This window comes from Neltuma alba, unplaced genomic scaffold (genome assembly GCF_004799145.2).
Source record: "Neltuma alba isolate B1F8T4 unplaced genomic scaffold, ASM479914v2 tig00012312_pilon, whole genome shotgun sequence".
Taxonomy (NCBI): domain Eukaryota; kingdom Viridiplantae; phylum Streptophyta; class Magnoliopsida; order Fabales; family Fabaceae; genus Neltuma; species Neltuma alba.
The window spans coordinates 114,973-137,702 of record NW_021636823.1 but is presented as its reverse complement, the minus strand read 5'-3'; the positions used below and the strand labels follow the sequence as shown (position 1 = coordinate 137,702).

The following is a 22,730-nucleotide window of genomic DNA, read 5'->3' as shown; positions in this document are numbered from 1 at the left end:
CAGAAATGGGTAGTGGATTCAGGAGCCACTAAACGCATCTGTACAAATAAAGAAATGCTTACCTCCTTTGAAGAAGGGGAAGACCCCATCTATCTTGCTAACTCCTAAACCGCCAAGGTTCAGGGAAAAGGGAAAGTGATGCTGAAACTCACATCAAGAAAAACTCTAGCATTGAATGATGTGCTGTATGTCCCTAACATTAGGGCAAACTTAGTCTCTGTGGCACTACTTGGGAAAGCTAGGGTTAGAGTGTCTTTTGAGTCTGACAAGGTTGTCATGACTAAGAATAATGTTCTCATTGGGAAGGGATATTGTAATCAAGGTTTGTTTGTTTTAAGTATTGCTGAAATTAATGAAAATGCATCTTCTTCTGTTTGGTTGACTTTTTTGATTTACGGCAAGCTAGATTAGGACATGTTAATAAATCATATATTAAAAGATTGCAGAACCTTGGACTAATTTCAGAACTAAAAGGTGATATTGAAAACAAATTTGAAGTCTATGTAGAAACTAAATTAACTAAGAGGGCACACTTTTCTACACAAAGGGAAACTGAACTATTGTCCTTAATTCATACTGATTTATGAGATTTAAAACAAGTTGAAACTAAAGGAGGTAAAAGATACTATATTACTTTTATTGATAATTTTTTGAGATTAAGATATATTTATTGAGGAACAAAGATGAAGCATTTTAAAAGTTTCGTTTGTACAAAGTAGAAGTAGAAAATCAACTTAATAAAAGAATTAAAACAGTTAGGTCAGATAGAGGAAATAATACATGAAATAACTCCTCGTTATTCACCTGAGTCTAATGGTGTTACAGAAAGAAAAAATAGAACTTTAAAAGAAATGATGAATGCTATGCTTGTGAGTTCTGTTGCACCTGATAACTTATGGGGAGAGGCTTTGTTATCTGCTTGTTTTTTACAGAACAGAATACCTCATAAGAAAACTAAAAGGACACCCCATGAGTTGTGGAAAGGATTTGTGCCTAATCTCAAATACTTAAAAATATGGGGGTGTCTTGCAAAAGTTTTATTGCCTAATTCTAAAAAGAGGAAAATAGGTTCCAAAACTTCTGATTGCATGTTTATTGGTTATGCTTAACAAAGTGCTGCTTATTGGTTTTTTGTTTTGAAAAGCAATTTTTTGCATCACAATACAATTGTTAAAACAAAATGTGCAGAATTGTGAATATTCAGTGGTAATTTATGGTGGCTTGGTTATTAAACTAAAAATGTTAATTGCTTTTCCTTGATTCTTTCAGCTAATTATGCTGAAACAATTTAATTGTGAGTAATTAATATGCAAGGTGGCTTGGTGTTGATTATTCCAATTAGACTGAGTCTAAGGGGTAACCATTGGAGTCTTTTGAATTTAGCTAACTCCTAAATTAATTGAAGTAATGATAGCCTTAATCATTGTGCTAGAAGATTGCTTTTCTATTTGTTATCACTTGTTAATTCTCTTTGTTTATTTCATTCATATCCATTTATAAACTAAAAATCTAAAAATTATTTACTTTTATTGCATCCTTTTAAATTTTGCCAATTAGTTAGTTAAAAAGAAAATCAATCACTTTCCAAGTCAATTCTTTATCTTTTGCATACTTAGTTACTTAGGATCTTTTTAGAGGCTCTCTAAAGTAAATACGACCCGATGTTGCGGTGTATTGCATTAATTCGGTTAATTTTTGAAGTGGACCTAAGGTGACTAATGTAACACTCCGAATTTTAAGACTTAGGATGAGCAGAAAAGAGAAATTTTATTATAATTATTTATTTGCCAAATAAAGTGGGGAAAATTATGGAATATTGATTTTTAAGGTTTACAGACATTTTGGAAAAGGTATTTCCCCAAAAATGGCTTAAATAATTTTAATAGATAATTTTAAGAGAAAAATGGTTTATTTTCTCTAAAAATTATGGAAAAATAGTTAGAGATTTATATTTAATCTGAAAATTTTAGGATGATCATTTGAGATAGTAAAGAAGATAATTAAGGCATAAAATCCTTAAAATGGATTAAGGATTTATTTCTGAAATTAAGAGCTATTTTCTTGGAAATTTCAGAAAAAGAGTTAGGAGTTGACTTTTGACCCGAAATTTTTAAGAAAATTATTTTATGGGTCAAAGAAGCTAATAGATAAGAAAAATCCATTTATAATATTTTGGTTTAATTTCTGGATATATCTTATATTTCAGAAAAATAGGAGGAGGGATAGGATTGGAGAAATAATTATTTTGGGAGGGCAAAATGGTCCAGAAATGCTGTAAACACGTGCTGCCTTCTCCTCAAGACATCTGAATTCTTTCTCCGTTACACAGCTGGTCATCCACGTGTTCTAATTCACTCCTCCATGCATTAGCTGATCACACCCGTTGCATTTCACTCATTCGGTGTCCAGAAGAAAAAAGAGAAGGAGAACAAGAGAGAGAGCACGAGAGAGAGACAGACAGAGCTGAGAGACCGAGAGTAACTTGAGGAAGTTGAAGCCGACAAAGAGGTGATCGGAGGAAGAGATTTTCACAGGCAACCGTGATTCTTGGTCAAGGTAAGTCCCTGAAATCGTTTTCCCACTTTAAGTTCTTCACTGGTCGATGTTTCTGGGGGGATTTAAGTGAGTGAGAGCTGTGAACGAATTTAAATCATGAGAAGGGTCGAAGAGAAGCGCTTGATGATGATAACTGAACGTGTTTTCGACTTGCATGTATGGTTTCTTGTTCTGGTTCTGGGTTTAATGAATCAAGGAAATGGCATCTGATTTCTGCTAGTGTTGAGGGTCGGATTGCATGGGTTGAAGGAGAAGTATGTACGCATATATTAATCGGCTTGCATGTAGGTTCCTTGCTCTGTTTTGTTGCTGGCCGAACAGGGGTTAAAAGCTTTGGGAAGTCTGGTTTTTCCGTTTCTAAACAGGGGGAGAACCTTTTGTTTAAGGTTGGTTACGGTTTAGAGGAAGGGACCGAGGAAGATGCAAAACGTATATATATATACTTATGTGTGTTATTGTCTTGGGGGGTTGTAACGTGCTGGAGTAGAATATATATATATATGCTCCGTGTTGGCCAACTATTGTGTGTGTGTGTGTATAGTTTCGGTATAAGTATGTATGTATATGTGTGTAGATACATACATGTGCTTTTGCTCTGTTTTTGAAGTTTACCGAATGGAGATTGTTATGCCTGCAAGTTTTGGTTTCGGGTTCAGTGGAAAAGAAAGGTTGATGACATATAAATATATATACAGTTGTGATTTCGGTTCACCTAAATATATATATATATATATATATATATAGGATCATATGAATATACGTTATATTGCTGTTTGAATGGGGGGTATCCATCGGGTCTTTTGGATTTGAAGGAAAGACGCTCTATATGTGGGTTTGAACAAGGCTTACTTCTTTATCCTAAGTCAACCCTATTGTTAGAAAATTTTTAGTAGGGATTATGGATTGAGGTTTTGTGTGCAGCGGAGAATGAAGTAAAATATACTACCTCCGGTCCTAATTATAAGACCCAGTTGACTTATTTGAGGAGATTAAGGAAGTAAGTTATGTTAGTTATTTGTAATAAATAAGTGTTGTCATTCCTAAAATATCCTTACTAATTAAGTGTATTAGCAAGAACTATTATTATTAGAAGGACTATCTTGAAAAAAAATGCATAAATATAAGAGATAAAATGGATTGGGGTCTTATAATTAGGACCAAACAAAAAGTCAAATGGGGTCTTATATTAAGGACCAGAGGTAGTATTTATATATGTCTTCGTGTGTTAGTAATTTTGAATCTGAAAATAGATGAGCTAGAGAGTGTAAGTTTGGAAACAATGTTACTGTTTAATGATATATACATGTACATATATATATATAGAGAGAGAGAGAGAGAGTTAGATTGGAAATGAGTTAAGATAAGGAAATTTTAAATGGGTAAATTAGTAGTTATAGTGTTTGAAAATTATTTCAAAGGTATACATTAGGAAGAAGTTAGAGAATTATCAAATGAAGTAAGAAATGATTAATAGGGACCTAGCTTATGCTTGATAGCTAGAAGATTAAACATTGGTTTTAGATATCCTAAAGCTACTCAAGGAACAAGAAGGAAATTTGTGTTCTTAAGGTTTGCAAATGGTGAAGAGGAATTGTAATTGACTAAAGAATGTTTATAGAATCAAGTTATTGTTTTTGAAAGGATTCAGAGGATTTGTGAGCTCTCTTAAATATGTATACACGTGTGCTGTCAAGTTAAATAAAGTTAAGCTAGGAATTTGCTTAAGGAAAATCAAGCTTGTTAAGAAAGAGGTTGAGCTTCTTGAATTGAATCCAAATATTTGGGGCTAACGTTTAATGTTGGAAGGTATTCAAGTGTTTAAACGAATTATGAATGGTTTAGTGGGGATTCAAATGATTGAGTTATTTGACTAAATTTCTAACAAGGGAGATTGAACGTGTATTTATAAATGTGTACGTGTAAGTCAAAGTCATTCGGACATTTTACTTGATTGAAACTCAAGTAAGTAGACTTGAAAGCAAATGCATCTGAGACAAGACATTGTCCTTAAAATATAATAAATAGAAATAGTATTTTTGACCAAGATGACCAGTTACTAAGTAAAGTAACTGTATGGGTTGAGATAAGGAAGAAAACCTTCCAAGGAGAATAGTTTAAATAAGAGAAATTGTCCAGGATGACTAACTATTAAGTAAGGGTAGAGATTGAAAGAGATTGGGAATTAAAGAGGGTTATTTAATTTATAAATTATGTTGGATCAAGCATTAACCTACCCTTACTAATATAATAGGTTTTGATATCTGCAAAAGCCCATCGAAGAAGCTAAGAGAAAGGAAGCAAGTAAGGTTTGATTGTGAAGCAGAAGGTTAAGGTAGTAGTTCTTTCTTACCTTACACTTGTGTATAATTGCTGCATGTCTGTTTGTGCCATATTGCTATTCAAAGGCATATGAACATGTAATCCTTAATTCCTTGCATACGTTATTAGCCGTGATCACGTGCAGCTGAAAGATATGAGACCTTATGAGCCATTATTTGCGCGGCCTTATGAGCCATTATTTATCCAGCCTTATGAGCCAATGTATGTCCGGCCTTATGTGTCGTTGATTGCGCATTCAGCTAATGAATCTGACTATGTGTCATTGCACTGAAATGCTTTTTATGCATATCTGCAAGGTTATGTTCCATATGGCTTGTTTTGCATGCTTTATGTAATCTGCATTTGTGTTTGATGGAAATTACTACTATGGGGATTCGTTCGAATCTCACCCTCCCTTCCTATATTATACAGCCAGGGCAAGCAGTTCTAAGGGTAAAGAAGTTGTAAGAGCTGAAGGTGGGATTGTATGAAGAGCAGGAATGCCTGCTACTTTTGTACATATAGTATAATTATTTTGATAGTTAGTTATCTGACTTATCAGATGTTTAAGAGCAAGTAACCTTTACTTGCTAGTATTTATACTATTTTGTACCCTCCATAAGGAGGTATGCATTGCTGGTGCTCAGGTAAAGGTCATTGTCCTGAATGGCCAGTATAACTACTTATATATATGTAGTGTTATTTTATATCTGTGTGTCTGTCGTATGAGCTGCAGGAGCAGGGTTCGGGTGTGTGAATCACTTGTTAGTATTCAAATAAAAAAAATTTCTGTCATTTTTATAATAGAACACTGGCATCTAGTAATTCACAGATGTTAAATGGACCCTGTTAGTATATATAGAGGTAAGGTGTTGCAACTAACGGTTCGTTCTTCAAGTGGCGCCGTTGCCGGGGAGCCAAGAAATTGGTTCCCTAGTAACTAGGTGTCAATCTTTGGTTGACTTGGTCCTTGAGCCTTTTAGTTTTTGCATTTAGTTAGTTTTTGCATCTTTAGGTAGTTTGCATTGGTTCATAGTTTTTCATAGCATTTTCTAAGCATAGAAAAACTTTTCAAAAATACAACCAAACATTGATTTTCTAGACTTTAGTTTTGGTTTTTAGGTGCAATTGCCTGGGCTTCCTTGCACTTGCTTTGATTAAAAATTTGCATCATTTGGAAGCAAAGGACAGTTTAAGCCATTAGGTTCGGTGCTAAATGCCAAAAGTGTTCTGCTCATTTTTTGGAATCTGTCCAGGTTTGAATATTGTGTTTGAAGCTGACTTGCTTAGTGCATTAATTATTCAATTGTTGCAATTTGTGCGTTGAGTTCACTGGATTTTGACCCACATTACAATCTACTACACGTGATTGGTGTCTTAGCAGGTTTTTAAGTTTTGAAAATAATTTTACTACTGCTATCAAATGCTTGATTATGGTCATTGCAATTTCTTTATGCACGCTGTATTTTGTGCCTGAGTTTTCCAAAATCCCATCAGGGCAAGTTTCTCGATTGTTTTAACTGAGTTTGAGTAGGCTAATAAATTCTAGTTTGGATTCAAGTGCGTTCTGTTTGTCTTAGTTAGTCTAGTCTATGTCCTAACTACCTTTCCAGCAGCGTTGATTTTTGAAGTCCAAATCATTGAATTGAATCTGAATCTTTAGACTTCTTGCTATTCCTTTTTGATGCCCTCAGCTTTAAAACTCTGAATTTAATTGATTTTTGCTTGCTGGAATTTGGCTATCATTGTGAATTCTAGCTAGTGAATTTTGGTGTTGTGTGAGGCTAAATTTTTATTGTTATCTTGCTGCATAACTCACAGCAAATATTTCTCATATTTTGTGCTGTCTTTGAAGCCAAGCTTTGAGATTGTGCTGCTAACTTTAGTAGTAATTTTCTGCTATCATCACATAACTAGATCATTTTGGATTTTGTTACTTGAAACCCATTTTTGCTGACAGTTGAATCTTGCACTTTGGGTTGATAGTTACTGAACCTATTTGCTGTCATTTGATGCTCATTGCTATGAAAAATAATATTGCGATGCTGTTATGAATTGCAATTAGACTTTCTGGTTTATTTTGAGCATTATCATTTTGAGTCTACTTGAAGCATTGTTGGACGTTCTGTTAAACCTTCCAGATTTGAAAGTTCCATGAATTCTGGCATGCTTGAGCTTAGCATTTCTATAAATTTATTACCGTCACAAGCTTGATTTCATTGTCAAAAAGTGTTGTCATTGACTCTTTGCTGTCAAATTCTGTCATTTTACTTACTTGGGCTAGTTGGAAGAGCAAATCATTGGTTTTTGGCTAAATTTGTTGCTATGCTTAGTGGCTTATTTGTCTTGTGTGTTTTTATGTGTTTTTGTGTGTTAGAATTTGTGTGGCCTTATCTAAAACATTTTCGCCTAAAAAATTCTAAAAATTGATATTCCAAAGGTTTTGGGCATTCTAAGCAAGACTAATAGTTGTACTGTTAGCCCCAGTGAATTTTGGCCAAACTCAAGGGTTTTCCCCACTTTTTTTAATTTTCTTTCTTTTTTGGAATGTTTCTAGATTTTTATATTTGTGAGATTTTGTGCTAGTTTTCTAATTTTTTTTTTTGCTTTTTAAGATTGTTTCGAGTTTCTTTAGGTTGGTTTTTGTTGGGAATTGATTGTGTGACTCATGGCATGGTTTAATATCAATCATGATCTACCCTCTCATTCTTACTTTTTGGCAGGAAATAGTATGTGGAATGAAGCACCTTCTAATTCAACATGTTCTCAAGAGAGTTGTTACAACAGTTGGACTCCTTCCAAGCTCAGCTAGAGTCTGAAGCACCTTCTAATTCAATATGTTCTCAAGAGATTGAAGCGTTGTTACAACAGTTGGATTCCTTCCAAATTTAGCTAGAGTCTCAAATGCCTAATCAACTCTATACCTATGACCCCTCTTGGATGAACTATCCTCTACATCAATCACCTAACTCGTCACTCCAACCTTACCAACCATACTTTAATCATATATCTCCATCATATATATATACCACCAAGAGCCACCCGCTTCATATTACCAAGAGCCTTCATTCCAACTCCGTCATTCATACGTTACACCTACTTACCCTTCACATAAATATTTCTCCTCATACCATAAATCTCTACCCCAACCCCCTGTTTCGGAACCTTCTGGATTTGATGCTTTCCTTACATTACCAAACATGGATGACCAAACCCATGCTCTAAGATGGATGTATGATAAAGTAAAGATTCAACACGAGAAGTTATCCATGTATAAGGAAATGTACGGAAATTGAAAGGAGATAGAAGAGTAATTAGAGGATATAGTGGACTTCATCAAGGCATTTGTTGACCACATGCTATAGAAGAGAACAAGAGGAGGAGAAGGAGCTTTATTGCCTGAAAATGTGTGGGTGGCATATTCAAAGAAAGAGTCAAATGCTACCTTATTTGTGGATAATTTCCAAACTCCTATATCTAGTGCAATCACACAAAGTTCTAAGGTGAAGCAAGAGCATCTCCTACTTTCAGGGGAGCTGTCACTTACTCTAGGTAATAATACTCCCATTCTTGAGGAGATTAAGCCTCCTCTTACTACTGATATGCCTTTAGAAGTTTTAGATAATGTGAGAGATACTGAGGTGGATGAAGAAATTATTTGTGAATCCCCTCATCTTTTTGAAAATGCTAATACCCAACCTGTTGCTTCTAGTGGTAATGATTTGAATCAAGATGTTCTTTTGTGTGATGATTCAAATGCCAATCATGCTTCTCTTTCTAGTGTTGGAAGTGCTGTTATTGATAAGCATGGGAATATTAAAAATGTTAAATCTTGTTTTAGTGCCATTGTTGATGATAAACGTGAGAATGAGTATGGCCTTGAGAGTCAAATGCATGATAGCTCCATTGAGTTAGTAGCTTCTAATGTTGTTGAGAAAGACTTTGAAATTTTGACTGACAAAATTATGCATGTAGATGAGTTTCCAACAAGTTTTATCTTCTGATTTGCCTCTTGATTTAGTTACATGTGTCAATAGTAGTATTTTGCATGAATCTTCTTCTGCTTCCATGCTTTTACCTCCCACTTCTGGTAAACGTGATAGTGATGCGTTGTACTCCAATAATTGTTAGTTGAATTCTTCAATTTCCACGTCACATGAACCTGAGTGTTTTGAAATTTTAAATGATTATTTGACTCCTACTAATGTGAGTATCATAAACTTTCTTAGATGTATAACTACTTGGAGAGCCTAGATCATAAAATACTCACTTTATTTGAAATCTCTCTATGTCTCTTATCGTGCCTGGATCTTGGTCATCTGTAAAAGAGAAAGGAAAGAGGAGTCGCCACCAAAATTTTAAAAGGTTAATTTTGGAAAACTAAAAATATGTGGTCTATGAAAATTGGATAGGGTTCGGGAGTCGATTGTGCGTGGAAAAGGTGTTAGGTACCCCACAATACCTGTTCAAGAGAACAGTCACCCTAAGTCAACTGCTCAAAATTAATATAGCCTTTTTAATTATACTTTAATTACCCTAAAAAAAGAAAAAAGAAAAAATTATTTATAAAAAATGAAAAAGAAAACAAAATAAATTATTTATAAAGTTGGACTTAACCTAGGATAAGAACCCAGGGCCTACGTACCCTTTAGAGGGATCAAAACCCACGTAGTTTGAGGGTAAAAATATGGGTCACTTGGTTAGTATTTTTCAGAAAATATTTATTCAATTTTTTTAAAAAAGGTTTTTGGTGGGTTTGTATTTTTTTTAATATATGAAAACAAGCTTTTTTATTTTAAAAGTATTTTTTGAAAGAAATTTTGAATTACCCTCCCTACAGAGGTTCCCATAACCTTACACAGGAAAATAATCGTTCGAGCATGTGGAAGTTCTAAAAACCTCACACGGCTCTAAAAAAAACATTTTGAGATTATTTGTACATAAAAAAAAATTTGTATTCTATTATTTATTTATAAAGATGGTGCCAAACTTATTTTTTTTTCTTTTTATTTCAAAAAATTTACACAACCATATTGGTATTCCTGCAAAGACTCCTATAGTCTCACACAGTTTACCAATGAATCTAGATACCTGCAGAAGCTCTAAAAATCTCACACGGTAAAGAGTTTAAAAAGAGAAGCACTTTTGAAAACAAAAAGAAAGAACACCAAAAAATAAGTCAACATAAAACTCAAGTTAAGCATAATAGATAGGAATGAAAATTCATACTTGATGCTTACTTATCAATTGGTTATTAAAAAAAAAAACATTGTATAATAAGCCAATAAATAAAAACTATATACACATCTTGGTAAAAAGGCATGAACCAAAATAGAATAAGTGAAATAAAATGAAAATTTAAAAAAAAAAAAAGAAGAAGAAGAAGAAGAAAGAAGTGGATATTGAAATGAGTACATGTGGGGATAAATAGATAAAGACATATTTCAAATAAATCCAAAAAGAAAGGGGAGTAGTGAGGATTAACTAAAATCATGTTAGATCCAACCCTCTAGCCATCACTGCTCCAGGCTTATAAATGTGATAACAATCACAAGAGCGTAGGCTTTCCTGGGTAGAAGAAAGAAGAAGATGGAAAAAAAGGATTTTTTTTTTTTTTTAGTTAGGTCTTCTCTTTTTCCCCAAAACAACTTATTGCAATGAAATAAAATGATAGAAGAGCTTTCTATCTTGCCTCTTTTCTTCACTGGAAAATTCTAACTGAGATCCTCTAACCCTTACTCTCCTATTTATAGGCTCCATCTAGGGTTTTTCCAATTTTTCTCTAATTTTTGTTTTTTAAATTTTCTTAATTATGACTCATAATGTAACTTCCTACTTGAGCACTGAATCATCATCAAATTATGATTTATTATTTTAATCTTTGTTTTTATTTTTTTTACTATGATAACTCTAAAATATGTTCCTAAACTGGGGTGTTAATAATCTTAAATGAGAAATCTTTATTTTTATTTCCTGGTTTTTCTTATTTCCCTCCTTAATGTGTCCACCTCACATTTGCTAAATTGGCTTTTAATTCTTATCTTTTATTTTATTGCCATTTATTGTAAGAGGGATATTTTTCTTTTTTGATTTGTCATATGGTGGACTTCTCAAACTTAGCCTCCAAGAAAGAATCAAGGAGGATATTAGTCTTTTACTATTCTTTTTTCTTTTTCTTTAATTTAGTAATTTTGTCATGCTTGGACAAAATTAGGTGTTCACTTCCATGTGTGACATGCATTTATTTAGAGCCTCATTCTTGTTCGCACTAGCTGCCATTTGTCGTCTACGAGAACGTGTATTATAAGGATGCGTAGGGGGTTTTTGGTTAGGATGCTTGGATGGAGCAATGTTGAATCACCTGATAAGAAAGGGGGGAAACAAAATCTTACATTAGATTAACTAAGTTTATGCCTTATTGGGTTGCGGCGAGTCATCCGAAGTCACATTGGCATAGGGATTTTCTAGCACCCCCTAGACTCCTCTGAGAATGCATTATTCAACAAGGACATCAAGGGTTGATCGTTAGATGAGAAGGACCTTGAATCCTATCACACCTAAGACCTTAATTATTATCATTAGCCCCCCTCCAAGAATGCATTACTTTATAGTTGATCATTAAGAAGGACCTTGAGTCCTATAATCTCATAGTAGACTATTAGTTCATAGAATACCTCTAATCTCCTCTAAGAACGCATTACTCTACCGGGAGACTTGGAGTTTATCGTTAGATAGAAAGGATCTTGAATCCTATTCAAATTAAGATTTGATTGATGATCATAAAAACAGGTATAGAAATGAACATTGAAGTGTATGCCAAAATATTCTTTTATTCAATAATAAGTTCTTGACAATATCAAAATTTCATTACATTTTTCAATTCTCCCATGATTTGGTTACATAAATTGAAAAATTCAAATATTTCTTCAAGGGAATTTAGAGGGCTAATCACGCCTTTTGCGCGCTTGAATGCTCTGATGAGTTCTAGGATGTTGGTAGTGGCAAAATTAATAAGCTCCCTATACCTCTTTATCATATTCATTTACTCATGATAGAGGGTCTCCTATCTTATTGACTCTCTCTTTCTTCATTCAACTTACTCAAGAGATTTTGAGTTGTTTCAGCTGTGCTTCCCTGTATGGCAATTAATTCATTCATCTTGCTCTCTAAGAGTTGAGCAAGGTTGTCAACTTCTTGTTGTAACTCCTTAAGTTTAAGTGAGCCATTATCTTTGAGTGACTCTTTTTCTTTAGCCATCCTCATTAGTCGAGCTCAATTATTCTTTATTTGTTTCTCATTTTCCCGCATGGCCTTTCTTAAGTTCTCATTTTCTTTCTCTAGCTACATAATTCTTGAGCTCTCATCTAAGTCTCTTCTCTTTCTCTTTTTTGCCAATTTTTCCTGAAGAGCAGTATACTCATTCTCCAATTGGCTTTGATTTTGTTTGCTTCTTAAGTCCATCTCAGCAAGCTCTTCTAATTCTCACTCTCTTGTTTCTAAATGCTTTGCCAACTCTTTATTCACTGCTTGGGCATTGTTTGTTAATAAGGGATCTTGAGGGGCACAAACAAGATTAACCCCTTCTATTCTTTCTTTCAGCCAAACTTTATAGTCTTGTGTTACACCTATTTCTCGTTTCCCAAGCTCAGTCTTTCCCTTATACATCACCTTACCCCAAGCTTCTTTGATTCTTTGGCACATCATCTTTGTATCGTCTTTCTTGTGGAGAAGGTGTATGGCCTATACTTCTTTCTCAAAAGGAACCCTTTGTCAAAATGCTAGCTGTCTTAATGCTATTGAGGGATTATAATTAATACAGCCTCTACGTCCTATGAGAGGCACATTTGGAAAGTCCCCACAACAATAGATGACATCGTTGCCTTCCTACCAATCTATCTTCCACAAAAGGGAGTCTTCTGTCAATTGTAAAAAGGTAATCTTCCACTCATTCTGATTCATTTCATTGAGTCTTGGTAAGTTCTTGAATGAAGTGAGTGGATTGCTATGTTTATCATCCCTCTTTTTGAAAAGTAACTGCTTACTGTACAAGTGGCTTAACATCCATATATCAAGCATTGCGAGGCAGCATCTCATCCACCAGCCTCTCTTCATATGACAATGAGATAACGAAATGTAGGCCTATGCCAAGATCGCAGGTATTGGATTGGCTCGATGATACTCCACCGATTGGAAGACACTGATGGCCCCAAGGTCAATCAACCCAACTGATGAAGGAAAAATAATGGTACCGTAAATAGCCAATGTAAAGATTTTGCAAAAGCTTTCCTAATCTTGTTGAGCTGCAAGGTGTGTCAAGCGAGCTTCCATATCAACTCTAGCAATTCGCATGATTTGTCTAGGGTAAATGATTCGTATCTCACTTGTGTGAACTCCTAATAACTTTGTTATCCCCCTTAGGAAGGTAAATGCCTTTGATATTGATAGACTTGACTGTCTTTCTAAATAGGCATCCTAAGGATCTCTCCATACTCCTCAATGGTCAGGGTTATTTGGAAGTTGGAGAATATGAAGCATCTTAGTGAGGCATCCCAATACTAGCCCAATGCTACTAAAGCCTCCTTATGCACTAGTACTTATAACAGATTGAGGATATTACCGTATTTGTTCTTAAAGCCCAACTTGATTGAACCCTTAATGAATCGGCTTAGGTGTACTAACTCGATTTCTACAACTAGCCTAATATCCTTTCCTTTGTATATCTTTCTTGTGGGGGGCTTGATATAAACTCAATTCTTGTGCCATTAAACCCCATGCCAACTTTTCACAACTACTAGATGACTTGCCAATCCTGGAAAAGAAAAAGAATGGAGAAAGAATGGAGTGTCAAGATATGCTTTGAATGTGATCCCTTTTGGAGATATTTCTAAAATGATGAATGTGATGTTCTCATGATCTGTTAGGGTCAGAGACCCTTAGACTAGGGTTAGTTATCTAATGCATGCATCGTCATCATGATGTATCTATATGCGGAGTGATATGAGATACATACTCAGATGGAGCGACAGTAAGCCGCTTAATCCTAGGGCAACATTAATTATGCATGGATAATGATGATGCATCAAAAAAAAATGAATTTGCTCCCTATTGTCTTATTTTAGGAAGGATCCTAGGCTAGGGGTTTATTCTAAGAGAGGAATGTACTAACCAATTGGGTGGGTCATTAACTTTCTCCTAATACATGTACTGATTTTAGGGTTGTTTTAATCCTCACAGGTAAAGGTATCCTAGTTGCCCTCATCATAAAGATGACGACCCTACTTAATGAGGTTGACCCTCTAAGAACTCAAAAGTTCCACAGGGATCAACTCTATTAAATAGGTAACAGCTAAGATGAAATCTTCACAGTAACCTCTGAGGGTTCTGAAAACCCCATAGGGAAACCGTTAGAAACTTTTGCTTACTAAGTTGCTCACAGACCCTAGTATAGGGCCCAATATGTGTGTGAGGTAAATAATGTAGGTGCTCAGTGTGTGTAGAGCATATAAACTTGTTGGCCTAGATTCTACCCAACTCTCATCTGTTAATCAGATTATAGAATAAATAAACAAAAAAAAAACAATAAGGAAACAAATAAAAAAACACATTAATAGAAGACAAGTAATATATAAATATAAGAAATAAATAAAGAATAAATAAACAAATAAAGAAAGGTTAGTAACAATACAATTTAGGCCATATCATTTTAAATAATCAACTTAAATAGGCTTGACTCTCAAAATGTGACTAGCGGGGTCGCCAAACTATCGGTCCTGGATCTTGGTCATTCGTAAAAGGGAAAGGAAAGAGGAGTCGCCACCAAAATTTTAAAAGATTAATTTTGGAAACCTAAAAATATGTGGTCTACGAAAACTGGATAGGGTTTGGGAGTTGATTATGCATGGGGAAGGTGTTAGGCACCCCACAACACCTGTTCAAGAGAACGGTTACCCTAAGTCAACTACTCAAAATTAATATAGCCTTTTTAATTATACTTTAATTACTCTAAAAAAAAGAAAAAGAAAACAATTATTTATAAAAAATGAAAAAAAAAATCATTTATAAAGTTGGATTTGGTCTAGGATAAGAATCTAGAGCTTACGTACCCTTTAGAGGGATCAAAGCCCATGTAGTTCGAGGGCAAAAATGTGTGTCACTTGGTTGATATTTTTTAGAAAATATTTATTCAATTAAAAAAAAAAAGTGTTTTTGGTGGGTTTGTATTTTTTTAATATATGAAAACAAGTTTTTTATTTTTATTTTAAAATTATTTTTTGAAAGAAATTTTGGATTACCCTCCCTGTGGAGGTTCCCATAACCTTACACAGGAGAATAATCATTCGAGCTTATGGAGGTTCTAAAAACCTCACACAGTTCTAAAAAAACATTTTGAGATTACTTGTATATAAAAGAAAATTTCTGTTCTATTATTTATTTATAAAGATGGTGCCAAACTTATTTTCTTTCTTTTTATTTCAAAAGGAAAATTTGTACAACCATATTGGTATTCCTGCGGAGACTCTCATAATCTCACACGGTTTAATCTAGATACCTACAGAGGTTCTAAAAATCTCACATCGTAAAGATTTTAAAAAGGAAAAAACTTTAAAAAAAAAAAAGAACACCAAAAACAAAGTCAATATGAAACTCAAGTTAAGCATAATAGATGGAAATGAAAACTCATACTTGATGCTTACTTATCAATTGGTTATAAAAAAAAATACATTATATAATAAGCCAATAAATAAAAATTATATACACATATTGGTAAGAAGGCATGAACCAAACATAGAATAAATAAAATAAAATGAAAATTTAAAAAAGAAAAAAAAAAAGTGGATATTGAAATGAGTACATGTGGGAATAAATAGATAAAGACATATTTTGAATAAATCCAAAAAGAAAGGGGAGTAGTAAGGATTAACTAAAATGATGTTAGATCCAACCCTCTAGCCATCACTACTCCAGCTTATAAAAGTGATAACAATGACAAGAGCGTAGACTTTCCTTGGGTAGAAGAAAGAAGAAGATGGAAAAAGGACTTCTTTTTTAGTTAGGTCTTCTCTCTTTCTCTCCAAAACAACTTATTGCAATGAAATAAGATGATAGAAGAGCACTCTACCTTGCCTCCTTTCTTTACTGGGAAATTCTGACCTAGATCCTGTAACCCTTACTCTCCTATTTATAGGCTCCACTTAGGTTTTTTCTAATTTTTCTCTAATTTTGATTTTTTAAATTTCATTAATTGTGACTCATAATGCAACTTCCTATTTGAGCACCAAATTATCATCAAATTATGATTTCTTATTTCAATTTTTGTTTTTTCTTACTATCATAACTCCAAAATATATTCCTAAATTGGGGAGCTAATCATCTTAAATGAGAAATCTTTATTTGTATTTTCTGATTTTTCTTATTTCTCTCCTTAATGTGTCCACCTTACATTTGCTAAATTGGCTTTTAATTCTTATCTTTTATTTTATTGCCATTTATTGTAAGAGAGATATTTTCCTTTTTGGATTTGCCATATGGTGGACTTCTCAAACTTAACCTCTAAGAAAGAATCAAGTAGGATATTAATCCTTTATTTTTATTTTTCTTTAATTTAGTAATTTTGTGGGACTCGGATAAAATTAGGTGTTCACATCTCTATTATTAGATTTGGTACTGATGCTGGCTTATTTTCTGTGTAGGCGCATAATTAGAAGGGACCTTCTCGGCACCAAACTCCACTATATGCTTTTGTGCCTCTTTCAATTGACCCTGAGCCACCACCAAGAAAGTACAATCATCAAGAGCAATCTTTTTTTCTAAACTTCATGTTTCTCATTATTGATGAGAATTTCTCTTTGAAGAGTCTGAGGTGCTTTAAGAGTAAGGTTGTCTTTTTCCTCACTTATTTTCTGCTAACTTTGCATTGATTAATTATGCTTAATTGAATTATTAAAAAAGATAAGTCTGGGGGAGCTGGTCTAGTAGAAAATGTAGCCTTATTTTTGTTTACTCCCCTATTGAGCCTCTTTTTCTCTTGTCATTACCTTGCCCTTGGGTTTTAAACTAAGGACAATGCAAAATTTAAGTGTGGGGGAGGGATCGTTTTTTAGTTGAGCTTATTTAAAAACAAAAAACAAAACTTGCCTTTGGATTTGCTCTTATTTGCTAAGTATTGCTGTTGTAATTGCTCTCTTCTTTGCCTCATTAGTTGATTTTTGAATTGTATCGCATGATTTGAGATTGATTCTTACTTGGGAATTTCACTGTTGCTTTCTGTGTCCTCTTGTTTTCACTCGCCTCAGTGTTCTGCACTGCTGTTCTCTCTGCTGCTGACTTGACTTTTGTAATCCTTGGACATCCCTTTTTTAAATCCTTTTGCACAATGCTTGTGAATGTTGCATGGCTGAATTTAATTGCATTTAATTTGAGTAATTTCTGTTCTTTGCCAGTTAGCATAGTAGAATGCCTTTGGTGCAGTGTTATTAACTTTGTTTCATAGTTTGATCCTTAAGGAGGAAACATCTTGGGAAAAGCCTTAGTGGAAGGATTTTTGAGCCGTGTATTTTTCTCATCTTGTGTGATTTTTACCTACTTTTGGTTAACGTCTAGAATTTGTCTAGATTCTTTTTCAAAGCTACATTAATACCTAGATTTGTGAGGATGATAGAGGCATTCATTTTTAAACCCTTTATCTAAACACAAGGTACTTCATTTAACCCTTGTTCACTTCTTTGAGCCTTCACTTTCATTCTATTCATTGTTTTTTAGCAAGTGTTTTGCATGAGTTGCACTTGGTTTTTCACTTTAAAAAGTACATCATTAATGCCTATATCTTTACCTTCTTGGATTTGGATGCCAATATTAAAAGAAAAACAAAAAAGGAAAAAAAAGAAATAGAAAAAGGCAATAAAGAGAAGAAAATGTATAAAAAAAAAAGCCAAAGAAAGAAAGTCATAGAAAAAGAAAATAAGTTGCAACAAAAAAATAAAATTTGAAATAAGGCATTTTAATGGTGGTTTAAAGAGCAAAGATTTCTGTTTCAAAAGTTTAAAATCTGCATATTGGTGTCCTTCATAATTGTACTTTAGCTCATTCTGAGTTGATACTTCATTACTCATGCATTTCACTTGTTAGTTCATTTCATTTACTTTGCCTTGCTTTCCAACATTACAACCCTTCAAATCCCCTTGATCATAAGTCTAAGATATGTTAGTGGTGGAGACATTAGAATCTCTACAAGCTTATGGTAAGTGCTAATCTAGGTGGATTGAGTGAAATTTTTCCTATTTGAGAGATGAGTAAAACACTTATACTCTATTTGAGCTCTATTATGTTTCTCTTCCTTTATCCTGCTATGTTTCTTGTATTAATTTCTTTGCATGAAGTATTCTATGATTATTGATTGATTAGGAATAAAGGTTGCTTGACTTAATTGCACATTCATGCTTAGTCAATTTTATGTTTGCTTGCATTGAGTCTCTCTGTTGGATTCTTCTTTGCTGATATTTTGCCCAGGAGTGCAAAAGGCTGAATGTGGAGAAATTGACAAATCCTTTTTTTTAATGTATTTTCATGATTTATTTTATGGGTTTTAGGACATTTTTATGGCTTAAATCATGATTATTTGGTTTAATTGAATGCTTATGACATTTTAGGAATTATATGCTTAATTGCTATTAATTGGTAATAATTATGTGATTTGTAATTCCTAACTATTTGTGTCCTGAGGATTATATGATATTGCATTTAGTTGAATTATTTTTCAGGTGATAATTAGGAACTTGGGCAAGTTGAATCACTTTGTGTTGGGGAAGAAAAGATTTTCCAAGAAAACCAAAATTTCATAGATTTTCTATGCCATAAAGATTTTAATTTCTTTCTATTTTACCTACACTTATCCCAAACACTCTTTTAGCTAACCCTAAACCTATCTCTTATTTCCCCTAGCCAAACAAGGCTTTAGTTTTGTACCTCCATTCCTATTCCATGCTTGACTGAAAAGAGACGAGGAATCAGGGAGGCGGCCAAAAAACTTCTCCCATATCCTTCCATTACCACTCTCGCCAAAAACCTTCCTCTTCCATCAATCCAAAAACCAGCAATTCTTCGTCTTCATCAACACCTCCCTCCATCTCTTCATTCTCACCAAATTCCTTCACCCATGTTCGGCCAATTCCTTTTCTCCATCAATCCGAATCGATTCATCACCATCATCACCATCGATTTCATCTTCTTCTTCTCGGTGTGACAGAACCAAAGGAAAAGGGAGACCAGAGAGCGACGGCAGAAGGAGCGAACAGGATTGCGACAGAGGCAGGCGAGAGAAGCTTGATCTGTCTACACCAATATGCGTCTCCGTTGAATCTTTCTGGTGGTAGAGAGAATCAGCGAGGGCGAAACAGCAAACGAAGAAGAGAGAAGCTCGCCGGCAGAGAAGAGAGGGAGAACAAAGGAGAGAGAGGCGACTGAGAGTGAAGGACCAGAGCTTGACAGCGATCATACCTCCAGATTATGTTTCTTCACTTCGAATCATCATCTTCCATATTCACCGAAATCCAACATCACCATCGCGTTAATCTTCTTCTTCTTCTCGACGAAACAGAATGAAGGACCAGAGGTGGCATAGAGAATCACCGCCAGCGAACTCTGTTTGATTCCCCATCAAATTTCATCATCATCTTCGATGTGGAAGATTGCTGTAGCAGCGTTTTTCATGCAAATCGTGGCTAGAGTTTCACAATTCTCTAATCCAGTAACAATAACAGAAGTTCGGATAGGGGAGTTTTTAGTTACTTTAATTTCTGGTCCAATAATTGTTAAACAATTCTTAGGTCTTAGGATAGTTATTTTGATTATTGAAAAATTTGTATTGTTTAAGCTGATTATATTTGGAGATTATTATGGCTGGATTACTATTTAACATTTGACATTGGGCTATTTATAGCTTTAATTTTAATTATAATGTTGTGGTTATGACATTTACATTGACTTCGGAGTTAATATATTGTGATTTTTTGAGGTAGATTGGAATCTTGGATTGTAATGTCTCTTGCTAGCTTTAATTCTGTTGTTTTGGATTTAAGAGTTTAATTAAACATTAGTTTTTAGCATCTTTAATTCTATTTTACTATTCTGATTGCAATTAGTAATTTAGGATTTTGAAAAATATTTTGTGGCAATTCGATGTGACCCAGTTGTTGGATTAAACACTTAATTATAATTCTTAATTTATTATTTTAACTTCCACATCTATTGGAGTGAGGATTGCCTATGCTGTTAAGTTGGATGATTGATTATTATTATTGTTTATTCGTGTGTGTCATTTTCATCTCTTTCACCATCATTCATTTTAATCAATTTCATATAAAAACAAAAAAACAAAAAAAAAATATTTTAATTTCAATTCAATTCATGACATTTAGTTAGCAATTCACCAAAATAAAAATCCTTTTTATAGTTTAGGTTACGTGTATTTATTTACTAGGATTTGATTTCGTTTTCGGCTCCTAACAATGAATACGATCCGGATTGTGCACTATATTGTATTAATTCAATTAATTTTTGGAGTAATCCTAAGGCGACAAATTAAGGGCATTATTTCAATCTTGAATCAAATCCAATTAGTTACGATATAAATTTAATTAATTTATATTGTATAAATTATATATATTAGATATATATATATAGAATTAATTATGATTGATTCTGATTTGAATTCAAGAAATCATAATATTATAAGTTAAAGATATATTTGAATATCCAAATTCAAATTCAAAATATGTCAAAGAAGGCACTCGTCTCATGCCTTAGCATACCACAAAGTAATACCAAATCATCTTTCCAATATCACTATAAAATTGCATTGATTAGTTATTGACCTACTTGATGTGGTACATTTGTTTAAATATAGGAGCTATGATTTTGGTAATAAGCAGAGTGTAAATTTAGGTTTTATACATTTGTCTCTAATAGGTAATAAATTATCCATAAATTTATTCAAGGAATAAGACTCTAACTCACAATTCATATAAAGCTTTCTATAATTCTAACCAAATTTATGTCTTGTCTTGCCAGCGTCTGGTATTCTAATTAACCCGCTTCCCGAACTCATAAGCCATTTTGAATTGTGTCCTGCTCCTACTTTCTTATTCTTAATAGTTTTCTCTTTCTAGTCTTCCTTTTGTTATCTTTAATCTTCTCCTTGTGCTTTTATCAAAACATTAATTATTAAAATTGTTTGACTTAAATTGATATTTCTAGATTGAATTATTTATAGACTGATTTAGGTAACATGGACCCGCCAGCAGAGGGGATCTAATGGCAGTTGAGCATTTATACTCACTTATTGCGTGTGTATTGCGTGTGTGACGTGTGTGGTGATAAATTTGACAACTTGTTGATTATGATTTGTTAAATCTTGTCTATTAAATTATTTACCTGAGAAATCATCAACTTTTTATTTCATCAATTATATCAATAAAACCTTGCAAGTTATAAATTTTTTCATATGAAATGTTTACCAACGCTAAAAAAATATGTAAATAAATTTTTAAGAAATTTAATGAATCAAATTAATACCGTATCATTAAAATGAGAAATATGTAAATCTATGGGAAAAAAATCCCCAAAAACATACTTCTAAAATTTTAAATGTTGTCAATTATTATTAAATTATAGTAAATAAGAATGATTTGAAATTTTGAAATTCAATGATTTTTTTTTTTTTGGAGATCCCCTCTAAATCTATTGTTATTAAACTTTAATTTCATATTATCATCTATTTTAAGTAATCATACTTAACCAAAGTTTTATTTCTCCTTTGTCTTTACTGTTTAATTAATCAATGCAAATAGAGACAAAACCAAAAAGAAAACACGGTCGTAAACCTCACAACACAGTCACAAACTACTCGATGATCACGCAATAAACATCTTATATCCAAGGCCTAAGCCTGCACTGTTTCAAGAGGGAAGTCAAAATTGAATCAGGTGGGTTAGTCTGATCTTGTACCTGAGGAAACAGCCGTCGTAGACGACACGGGCAGCGTGTGCTCCGCCGGAGCAGTTGCGGATCTGAACAGAAGCGAAGTCGAAGCAGGCGGCACAGTCGGGGATGGAGAGGTAATTTCTGCACTGAAAAAGAGTGGAAACTGGGTTATTTCCGCCCCCTTGCTGCGCCGTCGCGAAGTACTCGTTCTGAGTCACGATCTGCCCTCGGATTTCTCTAAACGTTGTGTTGAGGTTTTCGTTGAACGTCGAGAAGTTGGACAGGACGTATTCATAGAACGGGCTGCATCCACTGTTCAGAAGAATGGTCTCTGGGTCTGAAACGACGCCGTTTAGAGTCCAGCCTGACCAGAATACGAAGAAGGTCACCAGGAGAAGAAAGAGATTATTAGGACGTTGAAGCATCTTTTTGTTGGGACTGATTCGCACTCCGAAGAGGGTTCGTGTTCATGGTTTGGGAAAAAATCAGCAAAACACCTGCTCTTTTTTTGAAACATGGTTTCAGACAAAACCAAGGTTTTGGCCATGGAAATCATAGTTTTAAAATAAGCTACCTAACACTAGCTTCTAAGCAATAAAAAATGTTATTGGAGTAATAATAATTACTCCCCAGTAGCTCCCAACGGTTAAAAAATTTTTGGTATTTCATGTTTAAAATTTTTAAGAAATCATAATATCTTTTATTGGCAAAATAAATAATTTTTCTATAAACATATTTAATTATTTTATAAACATATATACACACATTAATTATTAATTATTTGTATTATTTATGTCTTATTTATTGTGTTACCAAAATATATATTATTAACAAATTTATTATTTCAAATTAACATATATTATGAAATATATTTTATA

At 33.6% G+C, this 22,730-nt stretch overlaps 1 protein-coding gene across 1 annotated transcript in view; it reads right to left on the bottom strand.

Annotated features, from left to right (window-relative positions):
* LOC114725935 (antifungal protein ginkbilobin-like protein 1) overlaps nucleotides 1–22,286 on the bottom strand; it is an 85,796-nt gene extending 63,510 nt beyond the window's left edge. Inside the window, exons 1-2 of the mRNA XM_028912493.1 lie at nucleotides 21,877–22,286; nucleotides 20,647–20,671 (exon numbers count right to left, since the gene is read on the bottom strand). Coding sequence (XP_028768326.1) covers nucleotides 20,647–20,671; nucleotides 21,877–22,277 — 426 coding nt within the window. The 5' untranslated portion in view covers nucleotides 22,278–22,286. The remainder of the gene's footprint in view (nucleotides 1–20,646; nucleotides 20,672–21,876) is intronic.
* Between the last annotated feature and the right edge of the window lie 444 nt (nucleotides 22,287–22,730).